This window comes from Coenobita brevimanus, chromosome 33 (genome assembly GCF_032717465.1).
Source record: "Coenobita brevimanus isolate Jiangsu-jjx chromosome 33, ASM3271746v2, whole genome shotgun sequence".
NCBI lineage: Eukaryota > Metazoa > Arthropoda > Malacostraca > Decapoda > Coenobitidae > Coenobita > Coenobita brevimanus.
In genome coordinates this window covers 44,071,598-44,095,554 of record NC_136986.1, presented here as the reverse complement: position 1 = coordinate 44,095,554, position 23,957 = coordinate 44,071,598, and the positions used below count along the sequence as shown (strand labels likewise).

Sequence of the window (23,957 nt, the reverse complement as noted above, 5' to 3'; positions counted from 1 at the left end):
TCTTTTGACTTTTTTGGCTTTTTTTTTTTACTATATTTTTGTCTAGAAGATGTAAATATAGCCCTCAAAGACCCCATAACAACTACGTGTCCTTCCAATATAAATGTAATAGCCTAATGAAAGTGAAAAATGCCTTGTTGGATTGAAGAAGAGGACATAGATTTACATACAGGAGAATAAGCTCAAGTAATATCCTCTGATATGCAGAATAAATTGTTAAGTAAGTGGTGCTGGAATCCGTGCTAAGCTGACGAGAATTTGGCCCCCTGGTGGCAAGCTCACTGCCGTACTGTACCATTCCCCAGTCTCCGCATCAGTCACTCACACAGCCCCCATCAGGTCAATGCTTGGTGGCAGTCACTGGTTTTTGTTGGTTTATTCACTTTGGTTTGGTAGGGTATTGCGTTATTATGAGCAGCAGAAACAGCAGAAATTATTTAACCTTCATATAATTTTTCCTAACTGGCCATTTCTGCAAAATTTGAGTGACACTAAGAAAGATACACCATGATAAAACATGATCCATGTCCTAAACTTATCATTGTTTTAGAGAGGACTGTCCCAGATTTTGTGTGGTGTGGCTCAGTGGGTTAGAGCGCTCCGTTCTGACCGAAGGGTCGGAGGATCGAATCCACCCAAGGGTCATTGGTAGACATCAGGAAGGGCATCCGGTCATAAAATGCTACACGCTCCAAACCGAAGTCCTCTACCCAGGGGCAACGCCATAGCCCTTATCCAAAAAAGGGGTACCTGGCGTAAAACTCACTCCCTCTCTCACTCTATAGAAAGCAGTCTGGAAGAAGAATTCGTTTGGTAACATACTGGGTGATTCACAATGCAAAGACCCCAGAATAATGCCAGCAAGTCTGTTATTATTGAACCTATATGAAACTCCATTTATTTCAGTTATGAGGTAGAAGACATTGTTAAGGGAAAAGAAGACATTGCTAAGGAAATTGCAGCTGTTGCAGAGGCTATGTTGCACTGATTATTTGGTAGTAGAGAACAGTGAGTCTTATGTTATTTGAACATTGAAGGATATCGCTAACAGTATTTGGTGTAATTTTGATAAACTGGAATGAAACAAAGAATCATAGTTTATTTTAATCTGTTATAATGAAAATCCTGACATTACAGTGTAGCTTCAGAGTATTGAATCATCCTGTGTTGGTGCTGCTCATATTCAGTGTAAAAATACTTGTTACTTTTACCTGTATTTCTGCTGCTCATATTCAAGCGTTTAAATACCTGTTACTTTGACATGACGTGGGGGGGACAACACAACTGTTTTAGCTGAGTTGAGTCTTGAACATTCAGTAGTCACAGCTGCCTTCAACTTTGATGTTACTGATAGAAGCACACACACTGTAAATTTGTACCAATATTGTCTGCAGGAACCAAAGTGGAATCTAGATCTTGAAGGTTGTTTACAGTCATGAGTCATAGTTTCTGCTCACCTCACCCTGGTCAGTAGCTGGGGTGAATTTGTCGGCAGGGTGTCACACAGAATAATGACCTGTTATCCTGTGTAGGTGGCAGTTTAAGGCCTTACTGTACTGCACAACATACATTACTGGATGAGATGGCTGCTTCTGCATTCTAGAAAAATAATTCGCATTCAGACTCCTTCTCATGCTTCTCATGCATTCTGGAAAAGCAGTTTGTGATGAGACTGTTATTTGTGCATTCTGGAAGAGGAGTTATATTAAGATTTACTTATGCAGTCTAGAAAAGGTTCAAACTCCCAGCAACAGGTCTTTGGTCAGTGTGAAACCCTGTGTACAACTTCATATCAGTCAGGGAAAGGGAGAGGGTGAGTAGAAATTGTAGGTCACACATGTACTTCTCCCAAAGTTGGTTCACACTGTCTAGTCATGGATCGGAGAGCGGCTGGATGCTTACACTTGATCTTCCCATATTTAATACCATAATTCATAGTAGGAATTTTACCCATTTGTTGAAATCTTGTTAATTGAGAAGATATAACCATTTTAGCCCAACTTTGGCTTTCTCTGCTAGCCCCATTTCCCTTGGAGTGCTGTATTATGCCCTGGCAGGAAGAAGTGTTGCTCAGAGTGTGTTAAAATCAGGCTATAATTGTGGTGTCTATCTTTACTCTCGGAAAAGATATATTGTTTAAATCCTGGTAGTGAGACAAGCCAAATTATGAAAAAATGCCAAGTTGACAGTATTTTACAGTTGACCCATGTGAAGTATTTTAAATTTGAATTGAAAAAAGTTAATTGTTGTATATATTATTGGCTGTTATGTATTGAATTGGTAAGTATTAAATTAAGAGTGATATTTGGAGGGCATGAAATCAGATGTTTATGTCATTGAAATTGGATGTGGTTTTGTTATAAATGTTGTATAATTTATCTCTAATGTTATGGGAAATGTTTAAAATTTATCAGTCATGTTATTTGAAATGTTTTGAAAATATCTAGGACATTATGTGAGTGTAATAATTAGCCATTGATATTACACAGCATCTCAGTAAGTTAAGTGCAAATATGAATGTGTATTATCAGGCAGTTGTAAATGTTTGTTAGCACTTAAATGGGCATATAGATTCTTGTAATTGGTTGGTTAAGAGTTAAATGGGTTTGTGGATTATTTATTTTATTAGTTAAGATGTAAATGAGTACACAGATTGATGTAATATATTCATGATTGGCCTCTTCAACCAAAAAATGTGTCTGTTAAATTAATTCTATCTCTCAAAAGTTACATCAAATCCCCCAGCTCAAAAAATTCTTACTGAAGCTTAGTGGAGTCATATAGAGGTAACAAAAAAAATAATAATAATAATAAAAAAATAATAATAATAATCCTCGTGCTGTAGTGGAGGAGATAAAGGTAGCCTCATTCCCACAACCTTGACAAGCAAAAAATAATCCTAGTTATGACCAATTCCTGTCTTAAGTACGATATTTTTCCCAGGAAGTAAAAGGAAAAGAGAGTGCATAATCTCCCCATGTGTCTTGCTCTTCCTCCAAATAGAAATCCAAGCTATAGGAATGATAAGTTTGTGGATCTGGGTCCATTGTGTGCTGAAGATGTCGGTGAAATACGATTATTGATAACCAGGGTGGATAGTATCTGTTTGTAATGGCCTTATCATTGTTGTTACAAAGCCCCAGGATTTGTATTTCTTTGTAATGGCAGAATATGTATAAAGAATTTTTAAACAAGTTCCTTGACTATGAGGCTGTAATGAAACCCTGGAATATATATTGAGACCTCTATAATAGGGTTTCAGAAGATATACTGTCTTGAGAATGCTTTGTAATGAGGCTGTAGGTTATGTATTAAGTCATCTTTGTAACATGGTTGTAGAATATTGAGTAGAGACTTGTCAAGGTTACAGGAATGAGAATACAGAGTTCCAAAATATATATTGAGAATTCTTTGTAATGGGGCTCTTTACAGTATATCATTTTCTTTGTAACATGTCTGTAGATTATTCAATGCAGTCTCTCTGTATCACATCTCAGAGACTTGTCAAGGTTACAGGAATGAGAATACAGGACTCCAGAATATATATATTGAGAATTCTTTGTAATGAGGCTCTGTGTATCGAGTCTTCTTTGTAACATGGCCATAGAATATTCAGTGAAGCCACCATCACATCAAAGAAACATTTATTGAGGCTACAGACAGAAAATATCAAAAAATAAAAAACATTGCACCAAGAAATCACTCAGCCGCTCTCCCCTCTGACTCAGCACAGGGTCACACCACTTCGGATATAACAGGAAACTGGACTTTGTTGCGGAAACATTTTAAAAAGACGGTTATAGTTGAGATGAGCAGACATTTTAAAGGATATGGCTGAGGTGGAGATTTCTTTATGTATTTTTTCATCAGCCATGTTGGTTAACTCTCTCTGGCTCCTATGAATCACTCTCTCTAGCTCCTATAAATCTCACTGCCTCCTATGACTCTGTCTCCTGCAACTCACTCAGCTAAAAACAATAATAATCTGGTGTTAACTGGAATCGGGTGCCAGAGTTGTCCTAACAGTGAGAGGGTTAACTGAGGTGGCTTGAAGGGACTTGTTAAGAGTTTATTTTTATCTACGCATGGATTGAAAGACTGACCTCAGTAGGGTACAAAGTGCAGACAGTTCATGCCATTTTATTACACGTTATATTCCTGTTTACTCCTCACCACTTTGGGTTAAATTTATCAAGTCTATGTGTGTGTGATTTTTTTCTTTTTCCCATCCCATGTAAGTTTCATTTTTCATTCGTGTTAGGTATTTACTGACACAGGCCTTCTTCTTCTTCTTGTTTCTTGTGCAACTGTGCTGGGTAGTTTAGGTGGTAGGGAGTAGTGGTAACTGGAATGAAAAGTGAAAATTATTGTGGATTTTAACACTCAGGTTGTTATAACTCATTCCCAGTTAAATTAAATAATAATAAAATAAACTAGCATTAATTAGACACACTCTCCACTGAATAAAATTCTGAAATTACCAGGAAAAAAAAATGAGTTGTCTGAATCATGAGAGAGTTACGTCACACCCACATAAGGTCTGTTAATTATGTCAAAGCAGAATGGTGAACGGAAAACATGTCTACCACTTATAATAAAATGGCGCACTTGTCTTCACCTTTACCCGCAAAAGTAAGTGCTGTTAACCTGCTGACCCAGGGATGTCTCTTTTACTCTGTTCCTGCTAGCTCTTGACTTTTTTCAGATGAAGATAGAATTTTCAAGCCAGAGGGGTTCGATATGTAGCCTTTATACACACCTTCACTCTGACGGGCTTCTCCTAAATGAAGTTAATTTGTGTGGCAGCAGTGTAACATTAAACTTTGAAAAATATATCACTCAAACTCAGCCTAACTTCCTAAACTCATTGATGTCCTTTTGAGTTTAATCCTGCTGCATCCATACTTTTAAATTCAACTCAAGTTCTAGTACTGAATGAGGTAGTGAAGGCTGTATGTAACTCTCTTAAAAGACTCTGAAGGCTGTATCAGACTCTTCAAAAAGACTCCTGAACTGACTAAAACTATCTAAGGATGGCAGGAGTGGAGTAAAACTGATGTCATGTGGATTCATAGGTTGTAATTTACACAGTTGACTCCTTACACCCTGCACCCAAGGTGTCTTAGCCTTTCACCTTCAGAGAGAACATTAATATACACAAGATGTAGTAGAGATGTAAAAAAATAACTTTATTTTCCAAGTACTGTAATCACATATCAATGCTGTTCTGGTGTTTAAGGATTAAGATAATGTTAATAAATTTGGTTTAATAGTAGAGAATGTGGAGCACGTACTAGACGTGTTCATAATTGATGTTAGACGTAATGGAGACAATGTGGTAGTGAATACGATTAGTGGGAAAGTTGACTATAATGTACTGTAAATGTACTCCCTGCATTAAGGGAATTGTAGTGTACTGTACTGTGCAAGCTCTAAAAGTTTATGTACACTCAGCAAGAAAGGTTTCCAAACATTTGGGTATGAAGGGTTTTCACATTGACATTTTGGCTTTTATATCTCGGCATGGTTGGATGCGTGGTTGTGAGGTGCTACTCGAAATAATTCCATAATAGTATTCCAAACTCATCCATTGGGTACTAAAAAACGCAAAACACTGTAAATTTTAATACAGGGGGTCCAACTACTGTGTTGCAGCATCAACACACTGCTGGAAGTATCTCATGTGTTGTGAGGATGGCTGGGTCTGCTTGTGTGGGGAGTGCAGACATTTTGGTTGCCTGTATCAAACTCTTTTACATTAACTTGGCCCAGGTTCTTGTTTTTTTGCTGCTAATTTCATGTAACTCAGCATAAGAAGACAATGTTACGGCTCTACATCCTTCCCATAGCACTTCTTCGTCACTAGCACTATTTTAAAGTGTTGATCACATTACAACTCATCATTCAAAGTGGAGAGATGACAATTTTAGGCCAAGTTAGAGAAAAGACTATAGTAATCAGCCTTGCAAAAGAAAAAAGTAGGCACAACAAGGCATGAAAAATGATATGAACAGCAGGAAATGATGCAGGATAGACATTGTACTGTGTTTACTCTAACTTGGCTTAAAATTACCATCTGTAGCCTGAGTGTTGAGTTATAACAATAGATTTACACTAGATTGTGGTGCTAGTCACAAACAAGTGCTATGGAAAGGATGTAGAGCCATATTATTGCCCTTATCTGGCACTGAACTACATGAAATAAGCTGCAGAAGGATAAAATCTGGCAATGTGAAGGTAAAAACACTAGTATATATTAACTGAGACATCCCACAACAGACGAGAATTTGCCAGGTGACGTGTGGTACAATATATGAACTGCCCTGTGGTTATAAATTCAAAGGGATTCATGTGTTTCATTCATAATGGCTTAGTGTAAGATGAATAAAATGTTTGGATACGTTTTTTGCCGCATGTACTCTTGTCTGTGATATTGGATAAAGCTCTGTGCATAATCCAGACAAAGATGGGTAAGTATATTAAATGAACCAGGTTGCTGTGTAATCGTCACGTAACCTTCCAGGGATCAGTTAAGAGCCTGGATGCAGAAAGAAACTTAACGGCAGCTCCCTCTCATACTTATCATTTGTTTACAGGGAGAAGAGAAGACGTTGGTAGATTGCTGTCGCTTTCCTTAGTCCTTCCCTGACCTTGTCCCAATTACAGTTTGTGTTCCAAATGGTTGAGGTTCCCTGGATGACCTATAGAAATTCCCTCATAAACGCAGCCTGTCTGTCTATCCATCTATCTATTGCCAGACGCATTAATCCTGTAAGGGGTGACCACAAACAAATCGCCTCCATGTCACCCTGTCCCCCGCCATTTCACTGCCCTGCTCCCAGCTCACACACACACCCTTTCTCATAAACCTCTCCTCTCCATCCCTCCATCTCATCCTTGGCCTCCCCCTTCCTCTCCCCCCCTGCACCTCACTCACATACACTCTCCTCGTCAGTCTCTCACTCTCCATCCTCTCCGCATGGCCAGACACAACCACTGCAGCCACGCAGATTTCCACATCCGCTTCTCACCCTACACTCTGAAAGCCTTCCACACTCATACCCGTGCATAAAGCAGCAGTTGGTGACATTCTCCAGTGATATTGGTGTCCCTTGGCCCTACAGATCAGTGTCTCTTCAGGATCTGTAAAACATGGCTTGTACGTGTGTAGTAGAGCTGTCCGTCCAAATTAGGGACGTGAAGCTGGCCATTACTGTGCATAGACACAGGAAAAATAAAGATAAATGGAAAAGGTTCTGCATTCTCCTTTTTCTTTTTCTCTCCTAATATATACATACATTAAAGAAGGGGAAGAGATATGGAAAAATTCTGCCCACTCCTTTTCTCAGCCCTCAACAAAAACAAATGATAAGTACGATGGGGAATATATCGTAAGTTGGTTTGTGCATCCAGGTTCTGTTGCCACCTTTTCATGAAGCTGAAGTGTCTCTTTGGCACCTTGGTTAGAGGGTGTGTCATTGCTCAGTGTGTGAACGTCTCAATGAATTTTTCTCTCAGCTGTGTAGGGCTTTTGTATTATTATTTGAATGCTTTCACAATGATGATGTCTTATTGTAGTGTATCCTTGCTGCCAACATATTACTTTAGTTTTGTAGGGATGCATCAAAATGGAGGTTAGATATAAATTTTTCCTAAGTTTTTATTCAGCTTAAGGGAGACTTTTCAAACTGGATGTTCGACACAATCTCTGCTAACTCTTCCAGTGAACAACATGTTTCTAAAGTTGAGTAAATAATCTGGAGGCAGAGGCATAGCTAGGATTATTAAAATGGAGTAACCAAGCTTAATTACAGTATGGGTTGGCCCAAAGAGAACCATTTAGGAGAGTCTGGAGGTATTGCCCTGGAAATTTGGGATGCCAGGCGTGTTTTAGGGGTAGCCAGTGCCACCATGGCCACCTCTCTGGCTATGCCACTGTCTGGAGGCAGCAAGAACTAACTATGCCAAGGCAGCATCATAGTGAAAGTTTTGAAATCATATCATTGGAACCTGTATTACTTGGTTCTCACATAGACAGATTATCACTCAACAACTCTGTTAATGTCTTTGTCACTCTTAACTTGTAGGCCTATTAATGAAACCTGTACAATGTTTTTATATCATTTTTACTGGAACTTGTTTTGTCTTGGCTTATATTTGACATTTTTGGTGCTGTACAATCTTAATTGTACTTTTTACTGATGTTTTTGCATTTGTACAATGTTGGTTTTCACTTGACCATTATTTTTGAAACTACAGTCTTGGTTCTCTTAACTGACTGTTTCTCAAACTTGTACAATCCAGGTTCTCATTTGACTGAAACTTGTACAATCATTGGCCCTCATTGTAACTGATATTTCTGAAATCCCCCTTAACCCCTTCATTATGATGACATCCATTTATTTTATTCTTAGTCCAGCCAGATGATTCATTAAACTTGCCTAAGCTTACCATTAGTGCTGGAGCTTTGTGGCATCCAGTATCACTATTAATGGCCATCAGGAGGTGAAGAAAAAGAATACATGGGCTGGTATAGGCATGACTAAGGTCTTCAGAAACATAAAACATAAACATTCTGAGGCAGTTTTCAAACAGGAGAGGTTAAATACGCATAGCCATCAGCACTCCATCACCTCTTACAAAATTAATAGTTGGTGGCAGAGAATAAAGTAAAAAAAAATGTCATTGGAGGGGTTAACAGATCTTAAATCTGTGCAGTCTTTGATTCTTGGTGCTTTCCTTGCCAGTTATGCCTTGGTTCTGGTCCGAGAAGTCAAGATCAGCTCTGGTGGGGTGTGGTAGTGAGGAATTCAAACGTTTCGAGGATATTAACTATTTCAAACATCATTTATATTTTATTTTCAATGCACCGTGACCATTTTATTCAGCTTAAGAGAGCACCCTATACTATATTTACTCTAACTTGGCTTAAAATTGCCATCTTTCTTTAAATATCAAGTTGTAATGATAGATTAACACTAAAATACGATGCCAATCATGAAGAAGTGCTGTGGAAAGGATGCAGAGCCATAGCATTGCATTTTTCTGCCACTGAGCTATGTGAAATAACCTGAAGGATGAAAATATTGGCCAAGGTAGGTTCAAAACAATCTAGTGGCCTCTCTCAAAATGAATAAAATTATCTGGCAGTGGTGAGAGTAAAATATAGCATGTGTTTTTGGATTAGAGGGGTTTAAATGTCCCGAATGAAAACTCAGTCATCCCAAACAGGCCTTGACAATGGTGGGGGTATGTGACTGCACTCCACACTCATACACACACACGTACAGGCCAGTCCTCGTTATAAGAAGTTTGAGGCCGCTGTGTAAGAATTTTGAGGCATTGAAATACAAATTTTGAGATACTTTGCTGTTAAATCTAAAGTCAGTTAAAGGATAATTGCCCATGAAGTCCTTTAACATGGGAGTAGAAACATCTGGAGACTGTAAGCATCTGGGTAACATCTTTACTTCGTTCTTGCCATCGCCATACAAGGTCCTTCAGCTCAGGGGCAGGGTTTTGAGTTAGGGAGGTTAGATGGAGCTTTCACCGCCCCCTGCACAACAAAACAACTCCCTGAAGATGAATAAAAGTTGTATGGAGGTAGCATGAATAAATTAAGATGAAACCAAAATTAAAGGGATAAGTTCATATTAAATTGCAGAAGAATCCACATTAAAAATTCTCTTGCTACTTTGAAACCCATATATACAAGTTTTCCCCAATTTACAGACCCAATTGCGTGGGAGAAAAAGTTACAATATTCCCAAAAGCATCCCTGACTTATGATGAGGGCAGCCTGTACCCAAATTTTCATAGTGTAAGCAGGAGATGGAAAGCGATAATTCCCTCATACTTTCTCCCTATCCACAGGTGACGTCAAAAAAATATACATGGAGACCAGTTTTATCCCTTTCCATCGTTCCATATTTCTAAGGTGAAGCAAATTGTTGTTTATACAGCACAAAAGTTTATTCTAAAAAGAGGAAGTAAACAAGAGAGGTGGGAAATATTGTAAATAGTATAAATATTGTTACGTTGAATTGTTGTCATACAGATATTAAGGTGTGTGCTGTACGCCCCTCTCCTCACCTTCCCTTCCTAGCTTGACACTTGTATGGAGTATTTTGTGTATCTTTCACCCTCTTCTCATGGTGTTGGCAATATTCCTTCCTTGTCCTAAGCCTCTCTCTCATTTTCCCTTTCACACATTCACACACGATTCTTTCCTTCACACCTCCATGCACACAGACTCACTTTCACCTCTTTCTCACTCTCTGTCTCTTTTTCTTATTCACTTATTCACACACAATTCTTTCCTTCACACCCCCATGCACACATAAACACACACATTCTTCTCTTCTCACTCTCATTATCTCCCTTTCTCTTTCACACATTCACACACAAATAAGATTCCTTCCTTCACACTTCTGCACACACACACACACACACACACACACACACACACACACACACACACACACACACACACACACACACACACACACACACACACACACACACACACACACACACACACACACACACACATTAAATAAGAGTAGCTATGGATAAAACACAAACTTAGCTCAAATCCTGTGTGCTGTTAAGTAAATGAAAGTACAGTATACTTCTTTTTCTTACACAGATACACATACACAGTTAAACATAAACACATACACACACACACACACCAGCTTTCTGGGCATACACATACATACACCTACACACACACACACATCATCAGTTTTCAGGGCGCACACACACACACACACACACACACACACACACACACACACACACACACACACACACATTAGTTTTCTGGGCACTTTATATCCACAGCCTTCACTCTGCATCTCTCACAAACTCACCACACTCTCAATAGCACAGGTTCACCAACTCAACCAAGCTGATTGAGGTAGTTAATCACCCTTAACTGTGACTGCGCGTTTAGAAGTCTGCTCGTATAGTAGTTCACTTGTACGACACACACAGTCACCATTAGTAAGCATCATCATCATCATTATTATTATCATCCACCCATGCTCATAGTATCACTCCATCACTAGAATGTCTCTTGGATGTTAAGCCCAAATACACATATATTCCCATTTAAAAAAAAATAAAACTTCATCTTTACTACTTTACAAGAATACACGTCATATCTCTGCTGTTTTGGCTGATAAAAGTCTATTTCATACTATACTTCCCTAGATAAATAAAGCCAAAATACACATATACCATTCAAAATATACTAAACTTTACCTTGACTTTATAATGGTCAGATATACACATAAACAATATCTTAAACAACAGTAAGTATTTCAGTCAATCAGTATCATTATCTTTGCTCTTCGACTGATATACCCCACTCCCTGTTCGTCTGGATAATTGACCGATTCCCTGTGCTGTAATTCCCTTAATATGTTACCTTCTAGAGAGTTCCTTTCTTAACCTGGCAAATCACCTCAACCTCTTCAACCTGAGGATTGCATTATTATTTTATTCTTCCTTACCAATGAGTGATATTATTCAGATTTAAAAGGATATCCAGTAGTGGTTAATGAAGACCGTATCAAACCCCTCCAGTTTAAAAAGTCACCCCTAATTTGAATAAGCTCTCAAAACAAAATTAAAATGTGGATTAGGTGATCAGGGTGACGTAGTACACCACTTCACCCTGATGACCTGTTTCTTTGCTAATTATGGAGGCTTTTAGGAGAATTTTTTGAACTGGAGGGATTAGATATAGCCTCCATTAATCCTGTACTGGAGTTCTTTGAGTTGAATAAATATAACCGGTGGAAGGAATAAGATTAGAATGATGTCCACGGTCTGTAGCGGTTCATTGTTTTTATGTCTATGGTTGGAGGGTTGCATGTTTGTTTTGTATTTAATGTCATCCGTAAAAACAATTGTGCTTAGAAGAAAACAACGGAGAAGTAACCAAACACTGTCTACTTGCATTTCTCAGCTGTTTTTATTTCTTTGTTGATGCCTTGAGTTTGGGGTCTGTATTCTTGTCCGTTAAGAAAGCACCCTAACACCTCTTCGTTAGTGATTTATTTTGAGATATGGCAGGTTGAAATCCCTTTGTATGTACTGTATGTCATTTATGCAGACTGTGATGATATTGGAAGGAATTATGTAGCACAGAAGAGTACAGCAAGGTGTGATTAACAAAATAAGTCAAAGAGTACAGTAAAGTATAAATATCAAAATAAGTCGCTTAGGGAAAGGCGTTAGGGAGGTTCCTCAAATTACAAGTATGGGGATGATGTCATTTTTTTAGGATTCATTTTGCCGCCTCTAACGTTTTCCCTCAGCTTCAGAAAGGCATCGTATTGAAAGGGTTTATTAGGGCACTGTCTAAACCCGTTGTGTGAGAAGTCTGTCCGGAGCTGAGGGAAATTTAATGAGATGGCAAGAAAAAGACATCACCAGACTCAAAAAGTTTATCAAAGACTTGTATTCACTGACCATTCTGTATTATTATTATTATTATTATTTACTGTATCCCTATTATGTATTTCTCGACTGTATCCTGTATTGTATCCTCTATTATGTACTCCCTCATTTACCTATATTTTGCACGTTATTTTGTATCTTTTTTTTGTAATTTTTGAACTATCTTTTATTTTTACAGCTGCTTAGGTTCACTCGAGAACCACTGAACTCACCCTTTAATCATATCTCTGCCTGGAGGAAGGTTGTAGCTAGAGTCTCACACCAAACTAAGATCTGTTGCCTGGTCCTGAAGTGGTAATCTGAAACTTCGACTTTACGAGGAACGGTTCACAATGACACTGTTACTCGTGCAGTCTAGAAAAACATTGAACTTCTAACAAGAGGCTTTGAACTATGAACAACAGATGAAATAGGTAAAAAAGGCTTGTTGTTCAGTGATAAGGTGGTAATTTGAAGCTTTAGACTCCATGAAGAAAAGTTCACATTGACACTGTTTCTTGTGCAGTCTAAAAAAAAAAAAAAATGGACCCAGCAACAAACAGTCTTTGGTTTGGAAGTGTCTTTGGGGAGAGTTCTTAATGTCTGTTCCTCACTGACTTATTCTGCACAATTCCACCAGTATCCCCTTTGTAAATTGGTATGGCAGACTGTCCAGCACTGAACCAATACAAAATACGAGAGAATGTTAAGGTGTACTGGGCAAAATAAATCTCTGAGGAAAAGGTGCTCAGAAGCCTCCTATATTACCCGGAATACAGTACATAAATGAGTTCCGTAAAAACCCTCACTACAACTTCCTTCAGCCAGGGAGAGAGGTTAAGGGTAAGCAGTAACAGGGCCTTCAGTGTACATCAACATTACAACTACATCTAGTACTACTTATGGGCACAGGATGTTTATGTGAGACTGTCTGTTAGGTACGAGGACAGTAGGAAGGTGAAGAAGTCCAAGTACTTGCTAGAAAAGTGAAGAAAACCAAGTACTTGTTAGGGAAATGAAGAAAACCAAGAACTTGTGTCCCTTAGTAGTACCAGGCCACCAGAACCAGGCTAAGAGAAGCAGGGCAGGAGAATTAGAGTTAAATATCCAATCAACACGCATGCACTATTGTCACAGCTAAGTATTATTATGTTCCAAAATTCTCAGCACACATACATACACATATATCTAGTTCACAAATCTTGCCTCATTTTCCAAGTTGCTGTTTCCCTCTAACGTCCTCATGATATAAATTCTTCACTGTTTCGTCATTGTCACTCTTTTGGTTCACTTATCACTCTCACAATAAAAACAAAAATCCTGACAATATTCATATCAGCTAAAGAGTTAATGGAGACAGTTTTTGACCACTTATTTGCAAGATTTTTCCCATAATTTTTGACCATTAATTTGCAAGGTTTTCCTCACTTCTTGACCATTTATTTGCATGATTTTTCCCATAATTCTTGACCATTAATTTGCAAGATTTTTACTATAGTTTTTGACCATTTATTCCCCAAATTTTTCGTCATCTGGAAACTTCATATTTTTGTTAATTATTTGGTAGGTGTAGAACGAGGGCAGAATGTGTATGTCTTCGCCTCACCTCATAGCACAGTGTGGGAGGTAAATTGGTCGTATCTTACACATGTTCACCTAAGCCTCTATTTTCGGCAGTAAGAAAGCTCCCTAACACCTCTTCCATACGGATTTATTTTGGGGTATGGCTGGCTACTATTGTTTTTATTTATGCAGAGTTTGGTGATATTAGAATGATTTAAGTAATAAGAAAAATAAATCATATAGCAAGAGGTGTTTGGTGTCATAAAGACTTTGTAGTTAATTGTAGAGAAGTATATGTTAGACTTGTGGTCGAGCGGCTTTTATATCTTGTAGTAGTTTCCCCACCAGATGTCATGTAGTGACGGGAGAGGTAAAGAATAGTATGGGACTATCTTTATTTGTCTTGGAAATATTAAACAGGTATAATAGTATAAGTCCTGGGTAGCTACCTCCCTGTCTCGCTATCTCTCTCTCTCTCTCTGTTCTCAAGCCAATCTCCGTCTCGACCTCTCTATAGGGTCGCTTGTCTCCTTCTAAACTCTCTTTCCTGAAATCTCGTGTAGTAGGGTGTGTGTGTCCCGCACCTTCCTCATGGCAACAGAACCTTCTCACGAGAGGACTGCTGACAGCTATGAATCATCTCCTTACTGGCCGCTGTCGTCAGCTTTCCCCCGTGTAAGCGTTTAGCGCTGCTCGCCTCTCGCAAACACAACACCTTCTCATCATTTGACTTCCTGCTTCTATCTGTCTCTCTATCTATCTATTTATCTATCTATCTATTATGTAGTCCTATATTTGCTCGGCCGCGCGAAAATGACGTACCATCGACATTTAATAGTTATAATATATTAATACATACTACATACACATTATAATGAACTTATAAACTAATTAAGTGAAATACACAATATTGCAAAGCAACACAATTGTATGAACATTGTATACATATATTATGCATAGTAAATAGTGATTATTCAGTAATATTACATTTTAAATAAGTTGAATACATATTGGAATAAATGCATTAAAGTAAATTATTTAACTGTAATACAGTATGTACTTGGGTTATTATAGTGAATTGCATACATGCAAGAATAAAAATAGTTTAAAATTAAGAATATTGTAAGAGTTACTAATATTTCATTTAAAGATAATGGTACTGGTCTGCCATATATGGGTCATTCTTCTTTGTGTTATTATTATTATTATTATTTTTTTTTTTTTTTTTTAATATATATAATTAATACTATATACAAAATATATACACTTCATTCAGGGTGGTTAACTGTGATGTTAACTCTCCCCCCACTAAACAATGACTCCAAATTAGCAATTCTTGCATGCATTCTGTGCATGGCCAACAGCAATACTGCAACAACAATGCAGATAATTATGAAGACAGAAGGTGCTTGGCTATACACATAATATGGGTTGAACATACTCAAACTCAAAAATGTCATAAAGACTTTGTAGTTAATTGTAGAGAAGTATATGTTAGACTTGTGGTCGAGCGGCTTTTATATCTTGTAGTAGTTTCCCCACCAGATGTCATGTAGTGACGGGAGAGGTAAAGAATAGTATGGGACTATCTTTATTTGTCTTGGAAATATTAAACAGGTATAATAGTATAAGTCCTGGGTAGCTACCTCCCTGTCTCGCTATCTCTCTCTCTCTCTCTGTTCTCAAGCCAATCTCCGTCTCGACCTCTCTATAGGGTCGCTTGTCTCCTTCTAAACTCTCTTTCCTGAAATCTCGTGTAGTAGGGTGTGTGTGTCCCGCACCTTCCTCATGGCAACAGAACCTTCTCACGAGAGGACTGCTGACAGCTATGAATCATCTCCTTACTGGCCGCTGTCGTCAGCTTTCCCCCGTGTAAGCGTTTAGCGCTGCTCGCCTCTCGCAAACACAACACCTTCTCATCATTTGACTTCCTGCTTCTATCTGTCTCTCTATCTATCTATTTATCTATCTATCTATTATGTAGTCCTATATTGGGAGCTTCCTTGACTGACGAGAGTATGGGTTTTAGACTTGAAATTAGGGTCAGTCTACCTTTCACACTCAGTTTTAAGAACTAGGCACATGCATTCAAAAATACAACTAATCATTTACAGTAGGAATTTAGAACTAACCCTATGTAGGCTAGTCACATTTAAAATAATCATGTGCAGTCAAAATTTAAACCACAGAGTCAAACTTTAAACCAGTCATATGCAATCAAAACTTCAAGTACAATAATATGGTATCAGATTTTAATGAAATGGCAGGGAACAGGGTGACATGGAGCTGATTTGTTTTTGGCCACCCCTTACATGAATAAGCAATAGATAGATTTAACCTAATATATGTTGCCAAAATTTAGATGAGCAGTTACAATCAAAATTTCAAACCGAATGTCTGACAGGTACAAAATATCTCTGGACTGATGTTTCTAACCATTTCCGAAGAGATAAGTTGAGTGGCCTTTCCAGATTTGAACTAGGTAAGGGAAATATTTTCAGTTTTTATTCATTTACATGGGTAAGTGATATCCAGCTGTTATTCATTTTTTAATTTAAATTGAGGAACTATTCACCCCATCATGTGGCAAATTTCAGAATTATTACACATTATGAGAGGCTTATAAAACAGTGAAGTACAAGATTATAAATTGCTTTTCTCCTTTCTAGTCTATCATCACTGACAATAAACTCAATAAAAGAATCTTCCAAGTAACATATATTTTTTTACTGGAGGAAGGAAGATGACAAAACAAAACAAAGATGAGAGAAACAGTAAAGATGAAACAAAATACTGTCTAAGTTCCAGCACATATACAGCCAAGAACATACACAATGCTAGCCAAAAGACAGATGTATTCAGCTTATATGTATTCTTGAAAAGCCTGGGGAATTCAACAGACTCTTGTATTCCACATGAAGTCAAAGGGAATTCAAGAGTTGGGGAAAATCATAGTTCTCCTCCCATGTTTCTTTAGCCTGGCGGTTAATTTCTCCTCGGTCTCCTTCTCTCCTTGTGTCACCTTTGCATTTTATTTCAGGCCAAACTGATTTTTCTAGCAGAGCATTGTGAACTGTGTTGTAAAATGTCCCAATGATGGCATGTTATAAATTTTAAAAGAAATAAATCTTATCATTTTGCTACTCGGCATTCTCAGATCCTTCTAGAAATAAGCGATGGATCATTAGCAGAATCAGTGTCCGATATTCACATAAACCCTTCATTCCTACATTTTCTATTTTATTCTTGCTATCTCCAGGCTGTTTTATTAACTTGAGAAGGATCAGTAATGGAAAGGTTTAATGAGGCTGTATTTATTTATTCAAGTCAAAAAAAGTCTCTCCTAAGTTGAAAAAAATTGCCTGGAGATAGCAAAAACAGAAAAAAAAATAGATACCTAGAGATATAGACACATAGAAGGATGGATAGATAGATTTTACACCCTGTAGTGGAAAAATACACATAGATAAATACACACAGATAGATAGATGGATGGATAGATAGATTAATTTTACACCCTGCAGCGCAAAAAAATACTGAATACAAAATAACAATATGTTGACAGGAAAATGAGAGCTGGCCTGATGTATGAGGTAATACAGATGGCTTGGGAACATCTCCGAAACCCTAACCCTTCCACCACTAACTGCCAGGTAACCAAGCTTGTGTAGAGTAGCAGTAGAAACACCATAATTACCATCTACTTTCATAATCTACCACATAATTTCATCTACATCCCCACAAGTTCATGGGCTGGGGAGGACTAAAGGATGCCTGGTGGTTCAGTGGGTTATGGTCCTCTGAAAATGGCCCATATGTTTTTCTTTCCTTCTCTGGGAACTTTATTTTGGCTACTACTGACTGATTTCTAAAGTCTGGAGGTTATATACACTGGATGCTTTGGGTTTACAGCTCATAGTGCCACTCATGGACTTGTAACTGGTCACTCTTGTCATGATAGAGTAAGAAAGGACAAGATGATACATAGATGGAAGGATGGGTAGGATCCTGGAGGTAAAAAGGAAAGAGAATGAAAAACACACACACACACACACACACACACACACACACACACACACACATATTCAGCCATTGATTAACTAACCTCATTACACTCCCTTATTAACAGTACAAAGCTAGTAACGTAAGTAATCAAAAAGTAATGACAATCATCAGTAGTACAACAATAACCAGTAAAAGTTAAAAATATAGCGAACAAACCATTATGTGGAGGCAATGTAATAATAATAAAAATAACTGTGGGTAAAAATCAAGACAAATTGCTACCTATTGAACATGTAAACTTTCTCAAAACACTGATATAAATGCCAGCTTTAGTAATCCCTTCCATATAGTAACATCTTATTATATTTTAGTCTTGTTTCCTCCTGATTATTTTTAATCAGCTTAAAGGAGAATGTATTGGTGAAAAAGTTATGAGATTTTTTTCAGCCTTCTCAATAAAAAATAAAAATAAAAAATCAGGGTGTAACAAGAGCAAGTTAAAAGATATTGCACAGAAGAGGCTTACTTTGCAAATATTTCTTTTTTAAGCTGAAGGAAGAAAACGGAGACTAGACACCACTGACATGATCCAAAATACATAAAGCAAGGAAGAGACATTAGGACGATCCACTCCTTTTGAGATGCCTGGACACGCTGCATTGGAGAAACTGGAGGCCATAGACAGGGGGGAAAAGCAGAGAAGAAATGACAGGAGGCAAGTAAGTGACTAAATGATTTTGTTTTTATGAGTTTGGGAACTGGCAGGCAAAATATCTCACCAACAAGAGGATGCCTGGTGGTGTAATGATCTGTTGTTTATGTTCTGGCTCCAGGCTTATCCCAACACGAACCCAGTGGACTGCAGGCTGAAGTTCCCCCCCTCCTGCAGTCCACATCCTCCTTTCAGGGGTTAGGGAGGGAAGTTGAAGGATATTTGTAAGCCATGGATATGAGCCATCTACTTATATTAATGTGCTACCATAGGAAAGGTGTCTGTCTCCAGCATCAGGTCTAGTTAGCTGTGTGTGTATCCCGTGAGTGCATATCTGAGAGTTGGCTGGGGTGTACTGTTTGCAGGATGCCTCTCAGGGATGAACAACTGATCATTCCAGCCTTAAATGTTTGGACTGAGTAGCCTAGCCCCAGATGCCAACATTTCTGATGGGGCAAAAAAAGTGCAGTGCTCTTGTAGTAGGTAGTATAAGTAGGTTAAGTGCTCAGAAACCGTTTATTTCTTCTTATACACAGCATCACACACCGTAAAGCCGTCTCCATCCTCCCAGTAGAGGTCCTACACATATTTTTTGGTTTTCTGTACATGAACAGATGCGTACAGACTTAATATTCACCTAGCTGGGAGCTAAAGGTAAGATTATGGTGATGACAGTGAACATATATTTTTCTCTGGAAGTCTTGGTCACAGGCACCAATTGGGATTGTAATACGTTGTGCACACTGATTTGTATGTCTGAGAGGAGCTGCAGGTATTTTGATTATGTAATGCCACCAGGGGCATGGGCTAGTCAACTACTGTAGCCTTAAATATTATGGTTTAGCCTATCTTCAGGTCCGTAAATTCTGCAGGGGTAATAGATTGAATATTACTGTAGCAGAATATAGAGTAATTCACCCTTGTGGCAGCCATTTGAAGATTATTACTGGCACACATTACTGTATGGCAATGTGGTGTTGCAGCAAAATAATATTGTTTTCTTGATGTCATAAGTACAGCCACACACATACACAAAATGTTTCTTCACTACAGCATGCAGGTACTTTCCAGTCTCCATATAATTTTAACTGTTTCTGGGATTTAGTTGTGTTATTTATGCTGACTGTTAAGTTGGTCATACATCAGTGCCAGTATTCACTTTAAATTACTCATGATCAAATACAAAGATATGTGGTCAGAAATGAGTGTTCTTTGCAGTGATAGAATGTTACAGACTTTTAAAAAATTCAGCCATTACCTACCATATAAAGGGAAAAAGATAAATCATGTGAAAATCTAACCAGAGAGAGGATGAGAGAGAAAACATACCATTAACCATGATACTGATAATATTTAATTGAAAAAGATCAGAACTTAAAAAACAACACTATATTTACACCAGGCCTAACTGTTAACTAGACATCACGAGCCTTTCTTCTCTGACGCATCTATAGGCTCATATCCCTCCTTTATCTGTTCCTTGAAAATCAGGTAGTTGCGTTTTCTGTCGAAGTGTTTGACCCAAGTGGCTGGACATTTTTCCTCGTAATGACCTCTCTGTTCCTTGCACGTCTCTGAGGTACCTGGAGGGGCGAAGGTGGTGGGTAGAAAATGTGATCTGGAAGGAAGTTATTTTGATCCTGGTCTGGGTAGGAATAGTCTGAGTATCTGAATTTCTTTCGGCATTTACCTTTGGTCATGCAGAGAGGATGGAGTGTGAGAGACTAACAAGCAAAGTGAGGTGCAAGGATCATGGGGGGGATGGAGAGGAGAGGTATATGAGAGAGGGGGGTATAAGTTGGAGGTGAGGGCAGTGAAATGGCAGGGGACAAGGCAACATGGAGGAGATTTGTTTGTGGCCACTCCTTATGGGATTAAGGCATCTGGCTGTAGATAGACAGTTAGACAGACCAGTCAGTAGAAACCCATAAAAAGTAAAGAAACTGTACCAAGGTGATGAATTACGATCTTTCTTGGCTGAAGGATAAACTGGGGGATTGTACTATACTGAGACTCCTGATCTTCTACATAACCACCTGAAAAGCAGTGAAAACACCCTTATCAAAGCAAATAATTACTGACTTTATTTACCCTCTGGTAATTTAGTTCCTGTAATCTCTGGCCTTACAAACCAAAATAAAAATACACCACATGGGTCTTGTGTCAATTGGAAATGTAATTTGGAATAAGGGTGTGTTGCTATATGAAGGGAGTGCCATCTGTCTCACGTACCTCCATTATCGAGACACTCCCAATATTTATCACGCGCGTCCCAGCACTGGTAGCGAGACTCCTTGTCAGGAAAATGGGTGCTCTTCTCTCCTGGTTCCCTTGGCATGCTGTCTCTGAAAAACCAAGACATACTGTATATTAGTCACATCTTATGATTATTTCAGTTTACTATGCAGAATTCAGATGCATCCCCTGCAATATTCTTCTCCCTTATATCTCGCTGTATAGTGTACGTCCACCGTGTCCTCAGCCAACCCCTACTCCATCTGTTTGCTTTCATCACTCTTCTACCCACATAGTCCTCATTCCTCCTCATTACATGTACAGTGAGCAACAGTAGTCATGTCGCGGTTTTGTCCCGAAGATTAAATGTAACTCGTGAAATATTATGAACCGTCCGTATGATAGACGGCAGGATGTACCAGACGCTTAGCCCGTTAGCTTATGTTTTCACCAAATTTCACAACACGATTATTGTTGCTTCCTGTACATACCATTGTAATTGCCTCTCCTACACCTTTGAGTAATAGTGTACAATTTCAAAACATTACATTACTAGTAGTGTAAAATATTAAACATTACATTACTGACAGTGTAAAATATGAAACATTAATGAGTGTACAGTTTCAATAAACATTACATTACTGGTAGTGTGAAAACATTAAACATTACTGATGGTGTCAGAGTAAAACATTAACATCCAATCAGACAAGTACAGTAAAGCAGTAACACCAAATTTATCTGGGGTCCAAAATTATGCTATCTAGTCCAAAAAAATTAACGAAAAATGTTTGACATATATCCCTGGCACTAGATATATTTACAAGCTTCTTATCACCTCTCAGATATTCAAACGTTGGCACAAAAGGCAAGATATTCATTCCAACCACAGTATTGCATTTTTTAGTTTCCTTACGACCAACCCTTTTAATGGCGATTCACAGCAAAGACACGAAACTGATTGAATAAAGAGACTTGGAAGAACATCGCAGCTCTTCTAATAATGCTAGGAGACGAAAATTTTTAAATCTGGGGGAGAGTTACAGTATTTTTTAATATTTTTGAGTTTCAGTACGACCAACTTTTGTCATGCTGATTCGAAGCAAAGACACGAAGCTGATTAAACACGGACATGAAGCCTTATTACCTCTTCTGATAATGGTGAGAAGAGAAAAATGTTAAAATCTGGGGACTAGCTATATTATTTTCATGCTAGCTTTGTTCGTAAAAAAATGTTGATGTTTTTTCACCACTACCATACCTCCAAAACAGGTTAAACTCTAGATAAAGAATGCAGGCTTGAGTTACATACCAAATTCAGTGGGAAAAATGGAGAAATGGGTCTGATAGCCAAAAAAAGGGGTAGCATTCTTTTCTCAGCCCAAAATCAACCTTGTCAATTTTGAGTAGTCTCATAGCCCAGTTACATGTCACCTGTACAAACACCTTTTCCACATAAATCAGTAAAAAATGCACCAACAGCCCTTGTAAATGAAAAAAGCATGGGCTGAAACTCGAATTAGGAGGATAATATTGAGGTACTTAATCTAACCAAACCTAACCTCAGACATCAGCACCTTTGATGATACACACACACACACACACACAAAAAACATTATTAGCATGTTAAAAAGACCAAGTATATCTGTAAATTAGTTCCATATCTGATCTCGTTACTTTTTTACCACGAAATTTGGCCGATTCAATATAATATTCTCCAGTAATGAGGTTACATCATCCTGAACACACCAGAAATTAATACTAAATGGCAATATGGTAGGATATAAATATGTAAATGAAAGAACAGTGTAGTAGAAGGGTTTTTTTTACTTGACCTGTTTAATTATCAGTCAAAAGATACGAGACTTGACAAGATACAAGGAAAGGTATCATGAACAATATGCCTCACATGGATATAAGACTAAAACCTGCCGGTGCTGATTTAACATACTACGTTATTGACTCCTTTTGCTGTTTTAAATGGTGACAGACAATTGCAGGAGGAATCAGCAGTGAAATAAAGCTGAAATAAGCATCGGGTACCCCTCACCAATGTCTGCTACACTGCCATACACTCCAAATCATCTCATATTTTTTTCATGTATACGTATTTACAAGCCTTAATAATAGCTCAGAATATCAGTAGCCTTTTTTCAGGATATATAATACTAAACAATCACTCCATTTTTGGTTCATAATGCCATGAGGATGAAGGTGTGGTATTGGTAGACTAAGCGACGTAATTTTGTGGTTGGTGCTCACGTTATCAAATGGCAGACCAATTAACCTGTTTTTTGTGCCCTTTTTCACCATGGCAACGGCAGCGACAACCACCTGGGTAATTATAAAGTTTAGCTGACTCTCCAGTAACAAGGCAACATATATATAAGCCTAAATTTATGGCTACCCACTTCTGTTCACTGTTGCCTCTCATGTACTTCTCAGCGAACATTTACCTGTGAAATTTTCCACCTTGGTATAGCTTGTGCCATAATTTTCAGCGCTTTCTTTCTCTCTCAGAAGATATCAGTAATTTTTCTGTTTCCAGTAAGTAGTAGTCATCATTACGAACACCATCCCGTCAATGGCAGTACCCCCAAATTAGCGGTTTCACATATTTCCCTTGTGGACCCATTTTTCCTCCATGAAGTAGTTTCCTCCTTGGACTGATTTTCCTCCATGGTCTCAAATTCACCCTAGACCAATTTTCCCTAAACCTATTTCCTCCAGTGGACTAATTTCTCCCGTTTACTTATACTCCTCGTTGGACCAGATTTCCACCACAAGCCTGTTTCTTCTTACATGAACCTGTGTTTCCCTCATATGACCTATAGCCTCCTAAGACCTATTTTTTTCCCATTGACCTGTTGTTCCTCAGATTTATTGCATTTTATATATTTCCTAGAATTCATTGCATTTTTTTTGGTGTAAGAAGCCTGTATGCTTGGATGTCAGAAATGGGTTTGATGAAATACCAAATTGGCACTTTTAATTG

The 23,957-nt window shown here is 38.1% G+C and overlaps 1 protein-coding gene across 2 annotated transcripts; it reads right to left on the bottom strand.

Annotated features, from left to right (window-relative positions):
* Positions 1–19,106: 19,106 nt before the first annotated feature.
* LOC145395761 (cytochrome c oxidase assembly factor 6 homolog) lies at positions 19,107–23,032 on the bottom strand. 2 transcript variants are annotated; one of them, XM_080269302.1, is made up of 3 exons: positions 23,013–23,032; positions 20,963–21,075; positions 19,107–20,313 (listed from the first exon to the last, which is right to left on the bottom strand). In XM_080269302.1, exons 2-3 carry the CDS (start codon positions 21,066–21,068, stop codon positions 20,153–20,155), a joined length of 267 nt encoding a protein of 88 aa, XP_080125428.1. In that variant the 5' UTR covers positions 21,069–21,075; positions 23,013–23,032; the 3' UTR covers positions 19,107–20,152. The 2 variants fall into 2 exon arrangements, with proteins under 2 accessions (XP_080125428.1, XP_080125427.1); XM_080269301.1 differs by having other exon boundaries at positions 22,917–23,026.
* Positions 23,033–23,957: the final 925 nt, after the last annotated feature.